Below are 22,206 nucleotides of genomic sequence, written 5' to 3' on the forward strand. Positions count from 1 at the left end.
CAGCCAGCCCTACATCTGTCATCATCCAAACCCCAGGACCAGTGGCAGCGGGGTCCTTCCTGGGCTTCTCCAGGGGGTCTGGGCCAGAGAGTAGCAGCAGCTCAGGGCCCCACTCCACCTCGGGCACCTGGTACTGCGGAGACGCAGGGATAAACTGCATCCCCAGCACCAACGTCAGAGACAGAGAAGAGGGGCCTTCCCCCTCCTCCACCACCCAGTGACCCAGCATGTGGGGCCTTTTTAGTGAGATCCTCCACCGGATCGGGCAGGTCCCAGGGGACATCAGCGCATGTCTGGGAAGGTTCAGCTTCAACGACCTCGCCCGCCTCAACCCCCAGGACGCCCAATCTGGCAGAGAGCGCCCGGGCTTTTCTGGTAGGATCCTTACCACTTCCCCTGGGCAGGGATCTCAACTCATCCCTGGGAGGCACAGGGTGGATAGAAGGATCTGTCTCAGCCTCCCGTAGAACAGACAATCCCTGTCTTGGGCATGTGGTGGTGGGACATGGGACAGGAGCCTCGAGGAGCATTGAACCCTCTTCCAAGGAGGAACATCCCTTCTCTGGGGTCACCTCCTTTCCAGAAGAGTGGCGTTTCCTCTTTTTCTGGGAGGGATGCGGAGGGAGGGTGACCTCCACGTCTGTCAGATTCTCTGGCTCTGCACCCTCCCTTAGCTCTTTGCTATTGCTGTCGATTTCAGCCCCAGGGTGTAAAGCTTTTACAATGGCTTCGAGGCCACTCATGGCATGGGGACGTACAGGGGCCAATTATGGGCATGGGGACACACACAGGGCCGATTGCAGGCACGGGGACACGTGGAGCAGATTGCAGGCACTGGAACATACATGGGGCCCATCACGGGCACACACATGGGGCCAATCACAGGCACGGGGACACACGCGGGGCCGATCATGGGCACAGGGCCAATCGTGGGCTGGGGACACACGGGGCCGATCGTGGGCACAGGGTCATGCAGGCACGGTTACCATCAAGGGGGCTTGTCTCAGTGTGTCTAGATTTATGCCGAGCCTTCCTTCTGCTCAGATGTTCTCCCCCATTTCCAATGGCCTTGGTGACACTGGCCGCTGACGCTGACTGTACCCTGATGGTACAGGTACAGATTGGGAGTGAGAGGCGGTGCAGTGCACCAGTATCTGCTGCTTTCTCTGTTTGGTTGGCCTGGGAGGCAGGCAGTTCTTCTGTACATGCTCCACCTGCTTAAGGTGTGGCACCGCATACTGTCCAACATCCAGAAAACATGGTAGGCAGCCCCCTGGTTTGAAACTGCGAACTACCCTCCGTGTCCTCCTCCTGTGCTATCTCTACAAAGACTGGCCTCCCTGAAGCCAAGCACGATTGGCATTATCCCCGACCTCACCTCCCCCAGTTGGCAAAGTTTGGGGAAGAGGAGCTCACTTGAAATAAAGGGTGGGACATTTGATATCATGGTATGTTGCAAGGTGGCCTCAAGAAGGTCCACGGGCAGGAAGATCCCGCCCAGCGTGAGCCCTTCTCGAGGGCCAGTTGCACTGCCCGCTCAGTGTTCAGGAAGAGTGCGGCCTTCCCATACATTTTAGAGGCAGCTACAATGGCTCAAGGGCCAACAACTCTCGCCATGACTTTAACACACATCTCAATAGTCATCCTGGGGTGAGTGTAGCTCTTCGCCCCATGTTCCTTTGTCAGCAATGTGAATGGTGACAGGGCTACAGGAGCAGTGGGAGCAGCAGAGGCAGCCACACCTGCATAGGTCCTTGCAGACCCCGTCACTGGCGAAGATGGAGTTGCCATGGAATTCTATGAGCGACATCCAACCCAAGTTAATAACAAATACAATTGTCAAGTCAGCTGACCCTCAAAGGTGGGGTGGGGGGGGGGGGGGGAGAGTGGAGGGAGAGAGAGAAAAAAAAACTTAAGGAGGCCACAGGGCACGTCTCCACCTAAGGTTGACGTTGATGGATGGTGGGGGTGGGGTGGGGCGCAGCGGTGTTGGTGGGGGAGGGGGGGGGGGGGGCGGGGGTCGCTTCATGAATGCACTTACTTCGATATCACAGTCCTTAGTGATCTTCCATGTAGGGGAAGGAAATGTCTTCACCTGGGACAGCTAGAACTGCCCAGGCACAGTTCTCTACCATGTCTTATTGATGAGAAAAAAGGAAAACTTCACCCAGGCAGCTCCAGCTGTCCAAGGCCAAGCAAAAAGTGGGGACAGGGAAGCAACCTCACCCCCTCGTGCTCTTCCAACCTCTGTCTTCTTCTTCCTTCCTTCCCCCACCTACAAGCAAGCCTTTCACAAAAGCAAAAAGTGCACCAAGCACCAATCTCTTGATGTATTGAGTGCTTTCTCTTCCTTTCCCACCTCTGAAGCAGGTGTTGTCAATACAGACTTTCCTCTCTCTTGCTCCTCTTCCAGTTATGGAGAATTGGCAGCAGCAGCTCCTTCCTCACAGCCTCTCTACTCTCTCATCTCCCTAGGCCTCAGGCAGCAATAATAGTAGCAAGAACAGCAGCAGTACCTTCTCCCCAGGCCTCTCCACTCTCTCCTCTCCAGGCCTCTGGCTGAAGCAACATGAACAGGAATAACAGCAACAATCCCTCTCCTCACCAACCAGCAAGCAAGTGGTCTTACTCTAGGAAGCCAGCTGGTGTAAGGTAGAATTTTCACCAATCTTTACACAGTTTTTTTCTTTATTGATCAGAGTAGTACTGTGCAAGCATATACCTCCTCATCCCAAAACCCAAAGTTTCTTGCTGAGTCTATTGTTAGGACATTTCTTCTGTTTTTATTTAGTAAAATATGTCTTAAAGAACTTATAGTTGAATTCTGGACATTGATTCATCTGGAAATTGCTGAACTTTGTGTTTTTTTTAAAAGAAAGGCATCTGTTTACAAATAAAAACAGCAGGGGTTATTTTGGTTTGGAGAAATGTTTGAAGAGAGGTGACAGGCTAAGATTTATAGATACCATGAGACTTGCTTCTGGAAAAGTTTTAGTTTCATTTTGAACTGTTAAAAAAAGCCAGTTGGTGTTTGGCCTGAAAACAGAAGTTGCTGTGTGCCTGCCAGAAGACAGCTGATATCGTTTTCTCTTGAAAAGAATTCCTGCATCAAGTGTGTTTACTATTTCCTCCTGTATTTGAAGAAACCTTTACTGCCAAATTATTGCTATAAGAGCTAAGAAAATCCTTGTTGCTGGTTGCTGCTGTAAAGCCTGACTGCAGCTTTCTGTGTTGCATCTCTTGGAAAGCCTACCCAGACTGGTCCTCAACGTCGTCTGGAAAGAACTGTTCCAGGAAGATCCCAACAACAGCTGCCTATTCGCCTTTGGGACACCTCGCCAAAATAAAGGACTTCCTTCTTTTCATTCCTTCTATTTCTTTGTAACAGCTGCAAACAAAAATCCCTTTTATTTTTGGCTGCGTTTACTGATAATACAACCACTAGGTGGTGCAGTACTTGCACATGCTCAAATGCAGCCTCATGCACTGGAATATCACGGTGATGTTTTCGGCAGCTGCCAGGATTAAAGATGGCGCTGCTCAATTTATCACAGAAATAAATTTAATTCAATCTCTGCGATCCCACCCCAAACAATATCCCGCTTCTCTTCCCCAGTGCAGCCTCCTGCGCCCATCTGCTTGCCACTCGCTCCCAGTCTTGCTGCTGCCTTCCCTCAGCCCCACACTCCCTGCTTCAACAACCGCCCACCCACCACCTGTTGGCCACTTGCTCCCCCTTGCTCGCTTCACTCACCGCTTCAAACTCCACCCACCCCTCGTCGGCCATTCGCCTCAGGCCTCGATTCTTGATCCCTCCCCCCCCCCCCCCACCCCTGCTCCTGATGGGTGAAGTGAGGAACAGAGTGTGGCCAGATAGGGGAAGGAGACTGCAAGTGAGAGACTGGGGAAGAGGGGGGTAGTGGAAGAAAGTGGGAGGGAGAAGGGGGAGTGGAGGGAGGCGTATAAATGGGAGGAAGCAGGAGGGAGAAGTGGGAGGGAGCAGGGGGGGAGAAGTGGGAGGGAGCGGGGGGGGAGAAGTGGGAGGGAGCGGGGGGGGGGGGAGAAGTGGGAGGGAGCGGGGGGGGGAGAAGTGGGAGGGAGCGGGGGGGGAGAAGTGGGAGGGAGCGGGGGGGGGGGAGAAGTGGGAGGGAGCGGGGGGAGAAGTGGGAGGGTGTGGGGGGGTTTAAGTGGGAGGAAGCGGGAGGGATAAGGGGAGGAAGCAGGAGGGAGAAGTGGGAGGGAGCAGAGAAAGAAGCAGGTGATTTGAAGCAGCGAGGGGGAGTGAGTGGACGATGGGGGTTGAAGCAGGGAGCAAGTGGCTGAGGGAATGCAGCAGCGAGCCTGGAAGCAAGCAGTGAGCAGACAGGCGATGACGTTTTCGCGTGCATGCACAAATTAGTCCTGGCAAGAATGTAGGCTGCGCATGTGCAGCACCTTACTGATACAAAAGACCATTCTGTGCATGTGCGCAACTGGGAGCGCTCTGATGATGCTGGCGCGCCAGATGCATTGTCAGGACTCACTTTATTTTTTCCATAATAATAATATTTCAATTCACATGTGTGTTTACTTCCTTATTGGTTAAAACCTTGTTTATAATAAATGGATAATTTTGTCGCTCATTAAAGAAACCTGGTTAGTGTGCTCTATTCTGAGAAAAAAAGACAGTATCTGATTGACTGTAGGTAGGAAAATTTAAATAAATGTTGTGACCTGTGGAAAGTGGGATTGAATTAACAGTGCATTCCTTCCACCTCAGTTGTAACATATTAATTGAGGGCTCTTGTTGGGATTTAAACCCAATGCCGACAATATTTAATTGTAAATCGGATAATAATAATTGAAAAGGAAAATAAAAGAACCAGGTTGCTTGTGTAATGAAGTCTCCACCACCAGAATGTCTTTAGCAGTTGCTGAAACTTTTCTGGGGAAGGAGGATGTATCTCTGAGTGACTTTCAAAACTTAACTAAGGTTAAACTAAAGGATTTTGCAGCACAATTGGTGTTAGAATTAAAATGAGGAGCTAAAAAAGCAGAGATAATCGAAGTAATAGCCCAACATTTGAAATTTAAAGAAGAAAGTAAATCAGAGGGTAGTGCAGTTGAATAAACTAAAATTCAGTTAGAAATGGAGAAACTTAAGCTTCAACAGGAAAAGGAAAATAGAAAAATTTAAACTTGAACAGAAAAAGGAGGAAAAAGAATTGAAAAAACTTGAGCTTGAAAAAGAAGTGTCAATAAGAAAACTTGAGTTTGAGGAAAAGGAAAGGGAAAGAGCAAGAGAAAGGAATTCAAATTAAAAAAGATGGAACTAAGATAAAAGAATGGTCTTGACACCAGTGAAGATTCGGGTGAGGAAGAATCTGACTCCAGCCCAGGACCCAGTGGGGAGCTGTTTAAATTTATACAAGCTCTCCCTAAGTTTGAACGAAGAGTTTGGTCGCCACAGTACCAAAAGGATGTGGAGGCTTTGGAGAGGTTACAGAGGAGGTTTACCAGGATGTTGCCTGGTCTGGAGGGGATTAGCTTTGAGGAGAGGTTGGATAAACTCGGATTGTTTTCACTGGAACGACGGAGGTGGAGGGGCGACATGATAGAGGTTTACAAAGTTATGAGCGGCATGGACAGAGTGGATAGTCAGAAGCTTTTTCCCAGGGTGGAAGAGTCAGTTACTAGGGGACATAGGTTTAAAGTGCGAGGGGCAAAGTTTAGAGGGGATGTGCGAGGCAAGTTTTTTACACAGAGGGTGGTGAGTGCCTGGAACTTGCTGTCAGGGGAGGTGGTGGAAGCAGATACGATAGCGACGTTTAAGAGACATCTTGACAAATATATGAGTAGGAAGTGAATAGAGGGATATGGGCTCCGGAAGTGCAGAAGGTGTTAGTTTAGGCAGGCATCAAGATCGGCGCAGGCTTGGAGGGCTGAATGGCCTGTTCCTGTGCTGTACTGTTCTTTGTTCTTTGAGACGTAGAGGCATTTTTCATTTCTTTTGAAAAGATAGCCAAACAAATGAAATGGCCAAAGGAAAGTTGGACACTGCTTATGCAAAGCAGGTTGATAAACAGAGCTCATGAAGTTCATGAAAGCTCATGCTTTTTGAGGAGGCTTCTGCAGATTATGAGAAGGCAAAAAATAGGCTATTCTCGCTGCATATGAGTTAGTGCCTGAAGCTTACAGACAGAAATTTCAGAACCTCCAGAGATTTTCTGGGCAAACTTATATAGAATTTGAAAGGGGTAAAACAAATTCATTTTGATTGTTGGATACGGGCACTAAAGATGGAGGCCACGAATGAGAACCTTAGGGAACAAATTCTCCTGGAAGTATTTAAAAATTCACTCCCTCCAGTCGCGGGAACTCATGTAGAGAACCAGAAGGTTTCAAAGGCCAGACAAGCAGCGGAAATCAGGATTTTGAGCTCGTGTATAAGCTCAAACACTTTGTCCGTCACCCGCACAAACCCGAGAAGGATAGAAAGTGGGAGGGTGAAAGGAAGGCAATTAGTCAGGGACAAGAAGAGACAGCTGGGAATACACCAGGATCACCTCTTCAGGCCAGAAAGGAAGATGCGGAGAGTGGAAGTGAGGTCTGCAAGCCAAAGCATTATTATTGTCACAAGGTGGGACATCCTCATTCGGAATGCTGGAAGTTGCGAGGTAAATCCATGGGACTTATTGGGGCACACAAAACCAATGCAGAGAAAGGGGTCCTGACCGAGAGTACAGCAGATCAGACTGTAGCTTTGATGGCAGCTGTAAAGCCAAATACAAAAACCATTGTGTAGTGTAGGGTTTGTGAATAAGATACCTGAAAATTATAGGGAATTCTTGTCGAAAGGAAAAGTAACCCCTTATCCCTCAAGTGAGGCTAAGTGATACTTAAGGATACAGGAGCCATCCAAACTGCTGGGGAAAGGTGAAACATCTCCACCAGAGAGCACATTGAACGCTAAAGTTTTAATGAATGCTATTGGTGGGGAGTATATAGCTGAAACCTTTATATTGGTTGCACCTAGAGTGTGACCTAATGTCTGGGATGGTAACTGTAGATGTCTATAGTTTGCCAGTAGACAGAATTGACCTGCTCCGGGGAAATGACTTTGTCGGAGCAAAAGTAGTAGCTTCTCCTGTAGTCACAGAAAAACCAAGTGAAGTTAAAGAGACAGAACAGTTATGGGAAAAGGTTCCAGGAATTTTTCCTTCTTTTGTAGTAACCAGAGCAATGGCTAAACAAGTTCCATTGTTGGAAGTAAAATTGGCACCACAGACAGATAGCCAAATATCTGAAACTTTCTTTGGGGATTTGGATAATCCAAAGGAAATGTTTAATAAGTTTTCTCTGATCATAGCTCAGCAAGCTGATCCAGAGTTAAATAAAGTGGCACAATCAGCTCGAACAGAAGCTGAAGCAAAAGGAGTTCCGGAAGGCTATTATATTAAAGATGGGGCTCTGATGGGGAAATGGAGATCATCTCACAGACCTGCAGATGAAGAGTGGACGGTTGTTCAACAGATAGTGGTACCGCCTAAGTATCGCCAGTAAGTATTAACGTTAGCGCATGAAATTCCTACAGCGGGACATGTGGGTATCCGAAAGACCCAGTCATATATAAGTCAATATTTTTACTGGCCAGGTCTTTCCAAGGATGTGGTGCAGTTTTGTAAAACATTCCACACGTGCCAGATTGTGGGAAAACTGCAACCTGCCATAAAACCGACACCTCTAATTCCCATACCACTATTGAAGAACCACTTAGTATGTGTTGGTAAACTGTGCAGGACCTTTACTGCAAAAAGTGCGACACCAATATATACTCACTATCATGGATGTGGCTACACAGTTCCCAGAGGCCATTCTGTTGAGAACAATTACTGCTAAGAAAGTGGTAGAGAAATTAACCAATTCATCACTAAATATGGATTACCAATTGAAATTCAGTCGGATCAAGGTGCCAATTTTGTGTCTAAAGTATTTTGAGTATTGGTAAAAATAGAGACATGTTGTCAAAGCTTTTCATCTTGCACTTATCAGAACAATCCAAAAGAATACCAATGTAAGGGAAAGGAACAACTTTATACTGTATGAGAAAAGAGTGCTGATTGGTTGGCAAGTGAACTCTGATTGGCAGAGGCATTGCCATGGAGAATGCACCAGTTTATGGTGACAGACAGTCAACTGTCAAGCTTTGTTTGAAATTTAAACGAGGCATTGCCCTGAGGAATGACCAGCAAATGGCCGTCACTTATTTTGTTTAGCTGAAACAGGTGCAATGTGTGTACATGTTCTTTCTGTCTGCAAAGAACAGGGCCCTGTGTATTAATATATGTAGCTTCTAGTACGCGCAAATGCACCACACTGCGAGCCCAAATGACAATCTTAAATTGGTTGTCAGCGTAATTTTTTAGCAGACTGAGGATTATTTAGCAAATGTTTTCCAATCGCGGAATCACATCTAATGGTGGACACTGCGTTTTGAGTTTCGCAAGCACGGGCTGATTGGGTACAGCCTGTACCTTGCCCGTTGCGAACAGCAGAAGGGAAATGTTGTTCGATACGATCCACCAGTCTTTGGGACGTACAGCCTATATACCTAGCATCACACTGGCATTGAAGTTCATATATCACATTACTCATTTGTGTGATAGGCAGAACGTCTCTTTGGCTTGACGGCAGCAACCTGTTAGTGGCAAACACCACACGTGTTGCAATTGCATAGTAGCAGCATGAAACAGCTAGCTTCTCATGTTGCTCAAATTTTTGGCAAACATTACCGTTCCAGGGTAATTTGAGGTAGACTGGGCACTTTTTGGGGCAGAAAATGGGGGCCTTAGTCCCATTCATAAGTTTGCAAGATATACAGCGAGAATTTATCTGATCAGGGTAGCCATTGTCAAGCAGGATGTCTTTGATTCACCTTATTTCAGCATCAAGCTTGCATGGTGAGCAAATGGCGTGGACCCTATTTATGAGGTTGCCGATAAGGTCAATCTTATAGCGCGTGGAACTGTAAGAATCCCAACGCGTGTATTGACCAGTGAAGGTAGGTTTGCAGTAGACCACGGCAATGGATCTCGGTTATCTTCAGGTATTCCATCTTCGGCACTAGACCCTGTATTGAGGGTACGGCCTCCATTCCCTTCCTGCCCCTTTTGCCTCTCCCATGCCCTCCTGATGCCCGGGGTTTCCTGCGGAGGGGTGGGTATTGCCCCTCATCGCCACTGGCCCAAAATCTGACAGTCATGCCCCTGTTGCCAGCTGCAGCCTTCCTTGTGGACAGGTGACCATCCTATTGTGATTGGCAGTCTTGTCCCCTGCTCTTCTGACCCAAGGAGGCCAAGGAGTGACGACCACCATTCGATGCCCGAGCACTGAGTGACCACAATATTCCTGCCAGCTGCGCAGTGCTAACCGCACCTCTTTACCAAATGCCAAGTCCTCCTTTCTCCTGCTCACCCTCTTATGGGGCTGAGGATGATTCCCTGGGACAGCCGTGACCCACTCTGTACCTGCCTCCCTTCAGCTGATTGGCAACAGAAATCTCCTGAAAGCGCGCCCCTTTAAAATTCCACCTTTCACCTCTATCAAGCTCTTAATGAGCTGTTTAAGTACTTTAATTGCCCTTAATCAGGAGGTGGATAGGATCACTGTCCCGCCCTCCCCCAGTCCTGGGGAAGATTGCTGGCACCGGGAATGACATGCCAGCCAGTACTAGTATTTTCAGGGCCCCGTCTCTGTTCCCAAACTCGGGGGTGGAAATTCAGCTCCATGTCTCTTGTGACAAATTCGCAGAAGTTGTCGTGTCTCTAGTGGTGAGGTAGAGCCGGGTGTCATTAGCGCTGATGTGAAAACTAACACTGTGCTTTCGGACGATGTTGCCGAGGGGCAGCATGTAGATGAAAAATAGGAGGGGGCCAAGGATAGATCCTTGCTGGACACCAGAGGTAACAGCGCGGGGAAAGAAACCATTGCAAGTGATTCTCTGACTACGATTAGATAGTTAACAATGGAACCAGGTGAGCACAGTCTCACCCAATGAAGAGCAACTGGAGGACGGTTTGGTCAACTGAGTCAAAGGCTGCAGACAGGTCAAGAAGGGAAAGTTTACCTTTGTCACAGTCACATAAGATGTGACTTTGCTGAAGGCCATTTTTCCCACCAGTGGGAAAAACGATTTCTTTTCTATTCACATATCTGTCATTCCTTCCCTTCCAGCTGATGCTTCATTATTTCTTCTCCACACCCTCTTTCCCGATTCATTGCTGGGCGGCCTGTCCCTGGGCACTTGCAGCCTGACTAAGCCGCCTGTTGTGGTTAAAGCCAGGCCTCCACCCGGCAATCCGAGTTCTCCCCATTACCCGCGGCCCCTGTCGGTCTCCGGGAAACAGGCCGCTGCCTCTCAGGACTGCAGATCAGAAACAACGGTTTGACCGGAAGCGCTGCCATCCGGAGTCAACAGACGGACCGGAAACGGAGCCGCTCGGAGTCGGCAGACGGACCGGAAGTGCTCCTGCCCGGAGCCGGCGGACGGACCGGAAGCGCTCCTGCCCGGAGCCGGCGGACGGAGCGGAAGTGCTGCTGCCCGGAGTCGGCGGACGGAGCGGAAGTGCTGCTGCCCGGAGTCGGCGGACGGAGCGGAAGTGCTGCTGCACGGTGCAGATTGAACGATGGAGCCTCCGAGCGGAGAGCCGGAGCGCGGCGCCGGGAAGGTAAACACTGCAGCGGGACCGGGGAGAGGTCGGCTGAGCCGGTCTGAGAATCACTTGTATTTATGGAGCGCCTTTCACTACTTCAAGACTTCTCAAAAGACTTTACAGTCAATGAAGCATTTTTGAAGTGTTGTCACTGTTGTAATGTTGGAGCCGCAGTAGCTAATTTACACCCAGTAAGGTCGAAATAGTGCCATGGGCTTATTTTACATTTACCTGAGTGGACAGTCAGGACCTCAGTTTAATGTAGCATCGGAAAGACACCCCCCCCCCCTTTCCGACAGCGCGGCGCTCCCTCGGTGCTGCCCCTCCGACAGCGCGGCGCTCCCTCCGTGCTGCCCCTCCGACAGCGCGGCGCTCCCTCCGTGCTGCCCCTCCGACAGCGCGGCGCTCCCTCCGTGCTGCCCCTCCGACAGCGCGGCGCTCCCTCCGTGCTGCCCCTCCGACAGCGCGGCGCTCCCTCCGTGCTGCCCCTCCGACAGCGCGGCGCTCCCTCCGTGCTGCCCCTCCGACAGCGCGGCGCTCCCTCCGTGCTGCCCCTCCGACAGCGCGGCGCTCCCTCCGTGCTGCCCCTCCGACAGCGCGGCGCTCCCTCCGTGCTGCCCCTCCGACAGCGCGGCGCTCCCTCCGTGCTGCCCCTCCGACAGCGCGGCGCTCCCTCCGTGCTGCCCCTCCGACAGCGCGGCGCTCCCTCCGTGCTGCCCCTCCGACAGCGCGGCGCTCCCTCCGTGCTGCCCCTCCGACAGCGCGGCGCTCCCTCCGTGCTGCCCCTCCGACAGCGCGGCGCTCCCTCCGTGCTGCCCCTCCGACAGCGCGGCGCTCCCTCCGTGCTGCCCCTCCGACAGCGCGGCGCTCCCTCCGTGCTGCCCCTCCGACAGCGCGGCGCTCCCTCCGTGCTGCCCCCTCCGACAGCGCGGCGCTCCCTCCGTGCTGCCCCTCCGACAGCGCGGAGCTCCCTCCGTGCTGCCCCCTCCGACAGCGCGGCGCTCCCTCCGTGCTGCCCCTCCGACAGCGCGGCGCTCCCTCCGTGCTGCCCCTCCGACAGCGCGGCGCTCCCTCCGTGCTGCCCCTCCGACAGCGCGGCGCTCCCTCCGTGCTGCCCCCCCTTGACAGCGCGGCGCTCCCTCCGTGCTGCCCCCCCTTGACAGCGCGGCGCTCCCTCCGTGCTGCCCCCCCTTGACAGCGCGGCGCTCCCTCCGTGCTGCCCCCCCTTGACAGCGCGGCGCTCCCTCCGTGCTGCCCCTCCGACAGCGCGGCGCTCCCTCCGTGCTGCCCCCCCTTGACAGCGCGGCGCTCCCTCCGTGCTGCCCCCCTTGACAGCGCGGCGCTCCCTCCGTGCTGCCCCCCTTGACAGCGCGGCGCTCCCTCCGTGCTGCCCCCCTTGACAGCGCGGCGTTCCCTCCGTGCTGCCCCCCTTGACAGCGCGGCGCTCCCTCCGTGCTGCCCCCCTTGACAGCGCGGCGCTCCCTCCGTGCTGCCCCCCTTGACAGCGCGGCGCTCCCTCCATGCTGCCCCCCTTGACAGCGCGGCGCTCCCTCCGTGCTGCCCCCCTTGACAGCGCGGCGCTCCCTCCGTGCTGCCCCCCCCGACAGTGCGGCGCTCCCTCAGGGTCATGCACACGAGTGAGTGTAGATTTTGAGTTCCAGTCTATGGAATGGGTCTTGAACTAATGAAGTTCTGATTCAGAGGTGAGTGTTCCTCACAACTGACACCTTATTATACATATATCATTTAAAGTAACACTACTTGGATGTATCCACAATTCCAAGTTATACAGGTCATTTGTGGGAATATGCTGTGGAACTACGAACATGATGAGACCATTCAGCCCCTCGAGCCTGTTCCTCCATTCAGTGTGATGGTGGCTGATCTGTATCAGATTTCCATGTACACATCTTAGTTCCATAGCCCTTAATGCTCTTGCTGAACCAAAATCCATCAATCTCAGATTTGAAATTTTTAATTGACCACCAATCTCAACCGCTTTTAGGACACTTTGGATCGAAGAAAGATAAATCAGATATTTTCTTCGTTGTGAGAAGCTTAGAACTGTGGAGGAGCAGTGAGATGTAGGGGTCTTATTTCTCATCTACATGCTTCTTGCTTGGCAACATAGTGCAAAAATACATCAGGTTCCACAGCTGTACCTTATCACTCATCCCGTCCACAGCACCTTATTTGTCAGACTGCTTAACTAGTTTGGATGAGCAGAAATTTCTTCTAGCTAAATATGAGGAAGACTGAAGCCATTGTCATCAGTTCTCACCACAAACTCCATTCCCTCACCACTGATTCCACTCCTCTCAGGCCATTGTCTGAGGCTGAACCAGACTGTTTGTGACCTCGGTGTCTTTTTTGACCTTGAGCTGAGCATCCAGTTCCATATTCTGTCCATCAGCTGCCCACTTCCATCTCCTGATCCACTTCTTGCTCATCATCTGTTGAACCCCTCATCCATGCCTTTGTTACCTCTCGACTCTACTATCCCTATGTTGTCATAGCCAGCCTCCGACTTTGCACCGTCCGTAAACTTGAGCTCATCCAAAACTCATTGTATCACGACTGTAGGCTATGCATTCAGCTGCCGAGGCCCTCAGCTTTGGAATTCTTTGTGCAAACCTCACTGTCTCTCTACCTCTCCTTCTTCCCTTAAGATGCTCCTTAAAACCTCTTTGACAAACCTGTCCTAATATCTCCTTTTTTTTATTCGTTCATGGGATGTGGGCATTCTTGGCACATGTCAAGAGTCTTGAGGATGCCTTGGATGAGTGCAGCTTCAATAACACTAGAGAAGCTCAACGCCATCGAGGACAAAGCAACCTGCTTGATCGACACCCCATCCACCATCATAAACATTTACTCCCTCCACTACTGTGCTGTTAGGGAGGGAGTTCCAGGATTTTGACTCAGTGAGTGAAGGAATGGAGATATAATTCCAAGTCAAGATGGTGTGTGACTTGGAGGGGAGCTTGCAGCTGGTATTGTTTCCAAGCAGCTGCTGCTCTTGTTCTTGGTAGAGGTCGAGTGTTTGGAAGGAGTTATGATCCTTGTGGAGATCAACAAACTAAAAAAAACAAAATTTACCGAACGACCCAAATAAAAGCCAATGGACAAGACTTCATTTTTTATAATTTTTACTCTAACAATCAAACCAAAATCATTATAAATTAAACGAATTGACAGGCAAATCACAGTCAATATATTTATTACAAATTAACTATCAGATTCAACAAAGATAAAACTCACAGATTAACTGGGTAGTCCATAAAGCATACGTTGTACCCATTACAGCACAGTTTTTCAAAGCTCTGAACGTCCTCGGGTAGATCTCCAGTTCCTTCCTTCAAATTTTCAGCCACCGATTCTCATCCAATAGTAGTTCCCCTTCAACCTGAACTCCACGGGTACGTTCTTTATCAAAATGCGCATGTCTCCAGAACCTCCTCAGCTCTGGTCACAACAATTTTGACAGCGTAGACCCACCAGTATTACCTTAAGTAACAGAAACAGCTGCACCCAGCTCCTGGATCCAGCCTTCACTTTTTTCAGCTTGCTTGCACTCCATGCCTTAGTGTTCTGAGCTTGGATGGCTCTGTCTATTATCTGGTTCCAACCAGTTTCTGTTTCCCCAGAAACCTGAAGTTTTAGTTTCTGTTTCAGTTTCCCTTTCAGCTAGGATCTGTCTCTAAAACAAACTTTGAAACCGGGGTCAGTGCACCTAACAGAATATTTGCCAAGTTATCTGTTCTGACAACAGCTCGCACACGCTCCCTCATTGGTCCTGCAAAACCGCAGATTCCATCACAAAAGTGCTGTTGACGGAGCCGTGGCGACTTGCTGCACTGCATGTTGTAGACGGTATATGTTGCTGTCACTGTGTGCCGGTGGTGGATGGGGTATCAGTCAAGAGGGCTGCTTTGTCCTGGATGGTGTCGAGCTTCTTGAGTGTTGTTGGAGCTGCACCCATCCAGGCAAGTGGAGAGTATTCCATCACACTCCTGGCTTGTGCCTTGTAGATGCTGGACAGGCTTTGGGGAGTCAGGAGGTGAGTTACTCACCACAAAATTCCCAGCCTCTGACCTGCTCTTATAGCCACAGTATTTATGTGGCTGGTCCAGTTCAGTTTCTGGTCAATGGTAACCTCCTAGGATGTTGATAGTGGGGGATTCAGCGATGGTAATGTCATTGAATGTCAAAGGGAGATGGTTAGATTCTCTCTTGTTGGAGATGGTCATTGCCTGGCACTTGTGTCGTATGAATGTTACTTGCCACTTATCAGTCCAAGCCTGAATGTTGTCCAGGTCTTGCTGCATGTGGGCATGGACTGCTTCATTAATGAGGAATTACGAATGGGACTAAGCACTGCAATCATCGGTGAACATCCCCACTCTGGTCTTATGATGAAGCAGCTGAAGATGATCCTAGGACACTGCCCTGAGGAGCTCCTCATTATTTTGAACACGCTATCAAATCTCCTCTTAATCTTCTCTGAGAACAGACCCAGCTTCTGAAACCTGTTCATGTAACTGAAGTTTCTCATCCCTGGAACTATTCTCATGTGTATTTTCTACTCCCCCTCTAATGCCTTAACATCCTTCCTGAAGTGCAGTGCCCAGAACCGGACACAATACTCCAGTTGAGGCCGAACCAGTATTTTATACAGGTTTATCATAACTTCCTTGTTTTTGTACAATGTGCTCCTGTTTATAAAGCCCAGGATCCCACATGCTTTATTAATCGCTTTCTCAGCCTGCCCTGCAACCTTCAATAATTTGTGCACATATACCCCAAGGCTGTAATGAGGTCTGGAGCTGGGTGGTCCTGGCGGAACCTGAACTGAATATTGGTGAGCAGGTTATTGGTGAGTAAGTGCTGCTTGATAGCACTGTCAAACACATCTTCCATCACTTTGCTGATGATTGAGAGTGGACTGATAGGATGGTAATTGGCCGGATTGGATTAGTCTTGCTTTTTGTGTACATGACATACCTGGGCAATTTTCCACATTGCCGGGTAGATGCCAGATTTGTTGCAGTACTGGAACAGCTTGGCTAGGGGCACGGCTAGTTCTGGAGCACAAGTCTTCCATACTACAGCTGGATGTTGTCAGGGCCCTATAGCCTTTGCTGTATCCAGTTCACTCAGCTGTTCTTAATATCACATGGAGTGAATCGAATTGGCTCGAGACTGGTGTTTATGATAGTGGGGACCTCAGGAGGAGGCCAAGATGGATCATCCACTCAACACTTTTGGCTGAAGATGCTTCAGCCTTGTCTTTTGTACTAGCGTGCTAGACTCTGCCATCATTGAGGATGTTTGTGGAGTCTTCTCCGGTTAGTTGTTTAATTTTTTACCACCACTCATGACTGCATGTGGCAGGACTGCAGAGCTTTGATCTGATCCATTAGTTGTGGGATCGCTTAGCTCCTTTTATAGCATGCTACTTCTGCTATTTAGCATGCATGTAATCCTGTGTTGTAGCTTCACAAGGTTGGCACCTCATTTTTAGGTAGGCCTGGTGCTGCTCCTGCCATGCATTCTTCATTGAACCAGCATTGGTCCCTTGGCTTGATGGTAATGGTAGAATGAGGAATATGCTGGACTATGAGGTTACAGATTGTGGTAGAGTACTCACAGTCCCTCATGGATGCCCAGTTATGAGCTGCTAGATCTGATTTTAATCTATCCCCTTCAGCACGGTGATAGTGCCACACACACGATGGAGGATGTCCTCAAGGACTGTGCAGTAGTCACTCCTACCAATGCTGTTATAGCAGATGGATCTGTGGCAGGTAGGTTGGTGAGGGTGAGGTCAAATAAGTTTTTTCCTGTTGGTTGTTGCACCACATGCCATAAACCCAAACTGGCAGATATGTCCTTCAGGGCTTGGTCAGTAGTCATAGAGTCATATAGCACAGAAACAGGCCCTTCAGCCCATCGTGTCTGTGCTGGCCATCAAGCACCTATCTATTCTAATCCCATTTTCCAGCACTTGGCCCGTAGCCTTGAATGCAATGGCATTTCAAGTGCTCATCTAAATACTTAAATGTTGTGATGGTTTCTGCCTCTACCACCTCTTCAGGCAGTGTGTTCCAGATTCCAACCACCCTCTGAGTGAAATGTTTTTTCCTAAATTCCCCTCTAATCCTCCTGTCCCTTCCCTTAAATCTATGCTCCCTGGTTATTGACCCCTCTGCTAAGGCAAAAAGTTTCTTCCTATCTAATCTATCAATGCCCATCATAGATTTGTATACCTCAATCAGGTCCCCCCTCAGCCTTCTCTGCTCCAAGGAAAACAACCCTAGCCTTTTCCGTCTGTCTTCATAGCTGAAATGCTCCAGCCCAGGCAACATCCTGGTGAATCTCCTCTGCACCCTCTCCAGTGCAATCACATCCTTCCTATAGTGTGGTGCCCAGAACTGTACACAGTACTCCAGCTGTGGCCTAACTAGCATTTTATACAGCTCCATCATAACCTCCCTGCTCGTATATTCTTTGCCTTGGCTAATAAAGGCAAGTATCCCATATGCCTTCCTAACCACCTATCTACCTGTGCTGCTGCCTTCAGTGATCTATGGACAAGTACACCAAGATCCCTCTGACTGTCTGTACTTCTTAGGGTCCTACCACTCATTGTATATTCCTTTGCCTTGTTAGTCCTCCCAAAATGCATCACCTCACACTTCTCAGGATTAAATTCCATTTGCCACTGCTCCGCCCATCTTACCAGCCCATCTATGTCATCCTGTAATCTAAGGCTTTCCTCCTCACTATTTACGACACCACCAATTTTCGTGTCATCCGCCGCTTACTGTTCATACCTCCTATATTCACGAGTAAATCATTAATGTACACTACGAACAGCAAGGGTCCCAGCACCGGTCCCTGCGGTACACCATTGGTCACAGGCTTCCACTCGCAGAAACAACCCTCGACCATCACCCTCTGCCTCCTGCCACTAAGCCAATTATGGTAGTGGTGCGACTGAGCCACAAGATCCCCACCCAGATTGCCTTCTGTGCCCTTGCTACCCTCAGTGCTTCTTCCAAGTGGAGTATGGCTATGTCCGGCTTGACTAGTCTGTGAGATAACTTGTTATAGAACTTCCAAGCCTAATTGTAAAGACGTCACTGAGACTAGGATGCTGGAGAATGTTCATTGCTTGCCACAGAGCTGATTTCTCCACTCCTAACAACCCCCAGCTAGTGCTCGCTGGCTCTTCATATATACACATTTGAATACAATTAACTAATTAGCATCCAACATCTGTTCACCCTATTACCTTGAACTACCAGGTATTTATCATCCATAAACAGAACTTGAGACCCTAACACAACTCTCCCAATTTTGGCACTCGTCCTCAGAAGTTAATGAGGAGGATTTGCAGGGTTGACGGGGCAGGGTGTGCCTTCGTCATTTCTGGTGCCTAGTGATCTGTCCGGTTTAATCCTTATTTGACTTTTCTGTTGCGGAAGATGAGACTTGCTGTCAAGAAAAGCTCTTGTGAAGATCGACCAGATTAAAGGCGCTATATAAACACAAGTTCTTATTGTCCAACCACAGAAATAACTAAAAGTTCGTGGACAGGTACAAAATATAATTAAGAAGGGTCATGGAATATTGGCTTTTATCCCAAGGGGTTTGGACTACAAAGAGGTGGCAGTTATGTTCCATCTGTACAGAGCTCTGGTGAAACCAGAGGGTTACATTATGAGGACAAGTTGCATAGATTTGACTTGTATTCCCCTGAGGATAAAGATTAAGGGGTGATCGGATTGTGATGTTAAAATGATTAAAGGATTTGAATGGGTGGATGGAGAGAAACTATTTCCTCTGGTGGGGGAGTCCAGAACAAGGGGACATAACCTTAATATTAGACTAGATCGTTCAAGAGGGAAATCAGGATGCACTTTTTCACACAGAGGTTAGTTGAAATCTGAAGATGCTGAAATTTAGATTTAGAGATACAGCACTGAAACAGGTCCTTCGGCCCACCGAGTCTGTGCTGACCATTAACCACCCATTTATACTAATCCTACACTGATCCCATATTACTACCACATCCTCACCTGTCCCTATATTTCCCTACCACCTACCTATACTAGGGGCAATTTATAATGGCCAATTAACCTACCAACCTGCAAGTCTTTTGGCTGTGGGAGGAAACCGGAGCACCCGGAGGAAACCCACGCAGACACAGGGAGAACTTGCAAACTCCACACAGGCACTACCCAGAATTGAACCTGGGTCGCTGGAGCTGTGAGGCTGCAGTGCTAACCACTGCGCCACTGTGCAGTTGGAGTTTTCTAGACTGAGATTGGTGGATTTGTGTCGGGAAGGCTATTAAGGGATATGGAGAAACAGCATGTAAATTGAGTTGACGTACAGATCAGTCATGGTTTGATTGATTGGTGGAACAGGCTTGAGGAGTTGAATGGCTGAGTCTTGTTCCTATGATCCTCCTCATTCTTCCTTTCAACTTGCTGGAACCACAAGTGAGATCTGTTTAGCTGTCTCTGACAGTGCTGCAGTCTGATGTTGTTCAGCTGTACTCTCTCCAGGTGCAGCCTAAGTTGAGACGGCCGGAATGTAGAATTCATTGCGCTGGATGTTTGTCACAGTTCAGAAGTGAAACATTTTACCCCAGCCCCATGACACTTCAGTGGTGCCAGTCCCTGGTGAAGCAGTAACTGTGTGGTATGTACTGTGAAGTGCTATCTTGTTTTACAGCGCGCACAGTCAGAGGATGAGGAGGAAGAGGAGGAGTACATTCCATATGTTCCTGTTAAGCAGAGGAAAAAGCAGTTGGTGAGTGCTGACCGTGCTCCAGTTTGTTGAGTTTGAGCAGAATTCATTCATTAAGCTTGACTCCCCTCTACTACTATCATGTGGTTCCTTTCTTATCATTCCCATTGCTTTGATACTTATTTCTTTCAGTGACGAGACAACAAGTTCCTCCAACATCTACTGAGATTGAAGCTGTTTAATCTGATTTTAGTCATCTTGGTGAGGTCATAGTAAATCTCTGCTAATTCTGACCTTGCTCCCGGTTTCAGTGCCATGTGGCTGAGAGTAGCAAATAGCTAAACTACCACCAAGCTTAAGGTCGTGTTGTAACATCCTGAGCCCTCCCGATAGAGAGAGAGAGAGAGAGATATCACATAGAATCATAGAATGGTTACTTCACAGAAGGAGGTCATTTGGCCTGTTGTATCCATGCCAGCTTTCTGCAAGAGCAACTCAGCTAGTCTCACTCCCCCTGCCCTTTTCCTGTAGCCCTGCATATTTTTTTATCTTCAGTTTCTTGTTCAGTTACCTTTTGAAAGCCAATATTGTATCTGTCTCCACCACACTCTCTGGCAGTGCATTTCAGACCATAACCACTCACTGTGTGCAAAACGTTTTCCTCATGTCATCGTTTGTTCTTTTGCTCATCACTTTAAATCTGTGTCCCCTGGATCTTGGCCCCTCTGCCAGTGGGAACCGTTTCTCCCTATCTACTCTTTTCAGACCCCTCATGATTTTGAACACCTCTATCAAATCTCCTCTCAACCGTCTCTTTAAGGAGAACAATCCCAACTTCTCCAGTTTGTGCATGTAACTGAAGTCCCTGATCCCTGCAACCATTCTAAGTGTGGAACTGGACACAATACTCCAGTTGAGGCCGAACCACAGTTTTATAAAGGTTTGTCATAACTTCCGTGCTTTTGTACTCCATGCCTCTGTTTATAAAGCCTAACATCCCGTATGTCTTTTTAACTACTTTCTCAACCTGCCCATTATTTTATATTGTCTCTCCTCATTCTTCTACCAAAATGTATCACTTCACATTACCGTGCATTAAAATTTATCTGCCATGTGTCTGCCCAGTCTGTGTCCTCTTGAAGTTTATCATTATCCTCCTCACAGTTCACAATACTTTCAAGTTTTGTGTCATCTGTAAATTTTGAACATATGAACATATGAATTAGGAGCAGGAGTAGACCACTCGGCCCCTTGAGCCTGCTCCGCCATTCAATTAGATCATAGCTGATCTGATTGTAACCTCGACTCCACATTACCGCCAACCCCCCGATAGCCTTTCACCCCCTTGTTTATCAAGAATCTATCTACCTCTGCCTTAAAAATATTTAAGACTCTGCTTTCAGTGTCTTTTGAGGAAGAAAGTTCCGAAGACTCATGACCCGCTGAGAGAAAAGATTTCTCCTCATCTCTGTCTTAAATGGGCGACCCCTTATTTTTAAACAGTGACCCCTGGTTCTAGATTCTCCCACAAGGGGAAACATCCTTTCCACATCCACCCTGTCAAGACCCCTCAGGATCTTATATGTTTCAATCAAGTCACCTCCTACTCTTCTAAACTCCAGCGGATACAAGCCTAGCTTGTCCAACCTTTCCTCATAAGACAACCTGCTCATTCCAGGTATTAGTCTCTGAACTGCTTCCAATGCATTTACATCCTTCTTTAAATAAGGAGACCAATACTGCACACAGTACTCCAGATGTGGTCTCACCAATGCCCTGTATAATTGAAGCATAACCTCCCTACTTTTGTATTCAATTCCCCTAGCAATAAATGATAGCATTCTATTAGCTTTCCTAATTACGTGCTGAACCTGAATACTAACCTTTTGTGATTCATGCACTAGGACCCCCAGATCGCTCTGCAATCTCTCACCATTTAGTTAATATGCTTCTTTTTTATTCTTCCTGCCAAAATGGACAATTTCACATTTTCACACATTATACTCCATCTGCCAGATCTTTGCCCACTCAATTAACCTATCTATATCCCTTTGTAGTCTCCTTATGTCCTCTTCATAACTTACTTTCCTACATATCTTTGTGTCATCAGCAAATTTAACAACCATACCTTCGTTCGCTTCATCCAAGTCATTTATATAAATTGTAAAAAGTTGAGGCTCCAGCACTGATCCCTGTGGCACACCATTCGGTACGTTTTGCTTCTCCATGCTTGAATAATGGTACCACGTTTGTTGTCCTCCAGTCCTCTGGCACCTCTCCTGTGGCCAGAGAGGATTTGAATATTTGTGTCAGAGCCCCTGCTCTCTGCTCCCTTGTCTCACACAGCAGTCTGGGATACATCTCATCTGGGCCTGGGGATTTATCCACTTTTAAGCCCGCTAATACCTCCTCCCTTTCAATACTAATTTGTTCAAGTATATCACAACCCCCCCCTCCCTGATCTCTACACCTACATCACCCTTCTCCAAAGTGAACACAGATGAAAAATAATAATTTAAAACCTCACCTATGTCCTCCGGCTCCACACACACATTGCCACTTGGACTGGAAATAAAGGTGCTGAATTGGAGGAAGGCTGATTTCAATATGATAAAACAGAATCTGGCCAAAGTGGACTGGGAGCTGCTTCTTGTAGGAAAGTCTACATCAAGCCAGTGGGAGTTATTCAAAGAGGAAATAGTGAGGGTTCAGGGCCAACAAGTCCAGGGAATCCTGGATGACAAGGGATATAGAG

At 48.7% G+C, this 22,206-nt stretch overlaps 2 protein-coding genes across 2 annotated transcripts in view; one reads left to right on the forward strand and one right to left on the reverse strand.

Moving 5' to 3' along the window:
• The window catches only part of LOC137384181 (novel acetylcholine receptor chaperone-like), a 163,494-nt gene extending 153,044 nt beyond the window's left edge, over positions 1 to 10,450 (reverse strand). Inside the window, exon 1 of the mRNA XM_068057816.1 lies at positions 10,106 to 10,450. Coding sequence (XP_067913917.1) covers positions 10,106 to 10,147 — 42 coding nt within the window. The 5' untranslated portion in view covers positions 10,148 to 10,450. The remainder of the gene's footprint in view (positions 1 to 10,105) is intronic.
• Positions 10,451 to 10,579: 129 nt separating this feature from the next.
• The window catches only part of ddx41 (DEAD-box helicase 41), a 92,654-nt gene continuing 81,027 nt past the window's right edge, over positions 10,580 to 22,206 (forward strand). The window contains exons 1-2 of the mRNA XM_068057813.1: positions 10,580 to 10,706; positions 19,437 to 19,514. Coding sequence (XP_067913914.1) covers positions 10,665 to 10,706; positions 19,437 to 19,514 — 120 coding nt within the window. The 5' untranslated portion in view covers positions 10,580 to 10,664. The remainder of the gene's footprint in view (positions 10,707 to 19,436; positions 19,515 to 22,206) is intronic.

The sequence above is a fragment of the Heterodontus francisci genome, chromosome 26 (genome assembly GCF_036365525.1).
Source record: "Heterodontus francisci isolate sHetFra1 chromosome 26, sHetFra1.hap1, whole genome shotgun sequence".
In the NCBI taxonomy this organism is placed as follows: domain Eukaryota; kingdom Metazoa; phylum Chordata; class Chondrichthyes; order Heterodontiformes; family Heterodontidae; genus Heterodontus; species Heterodontus francisci.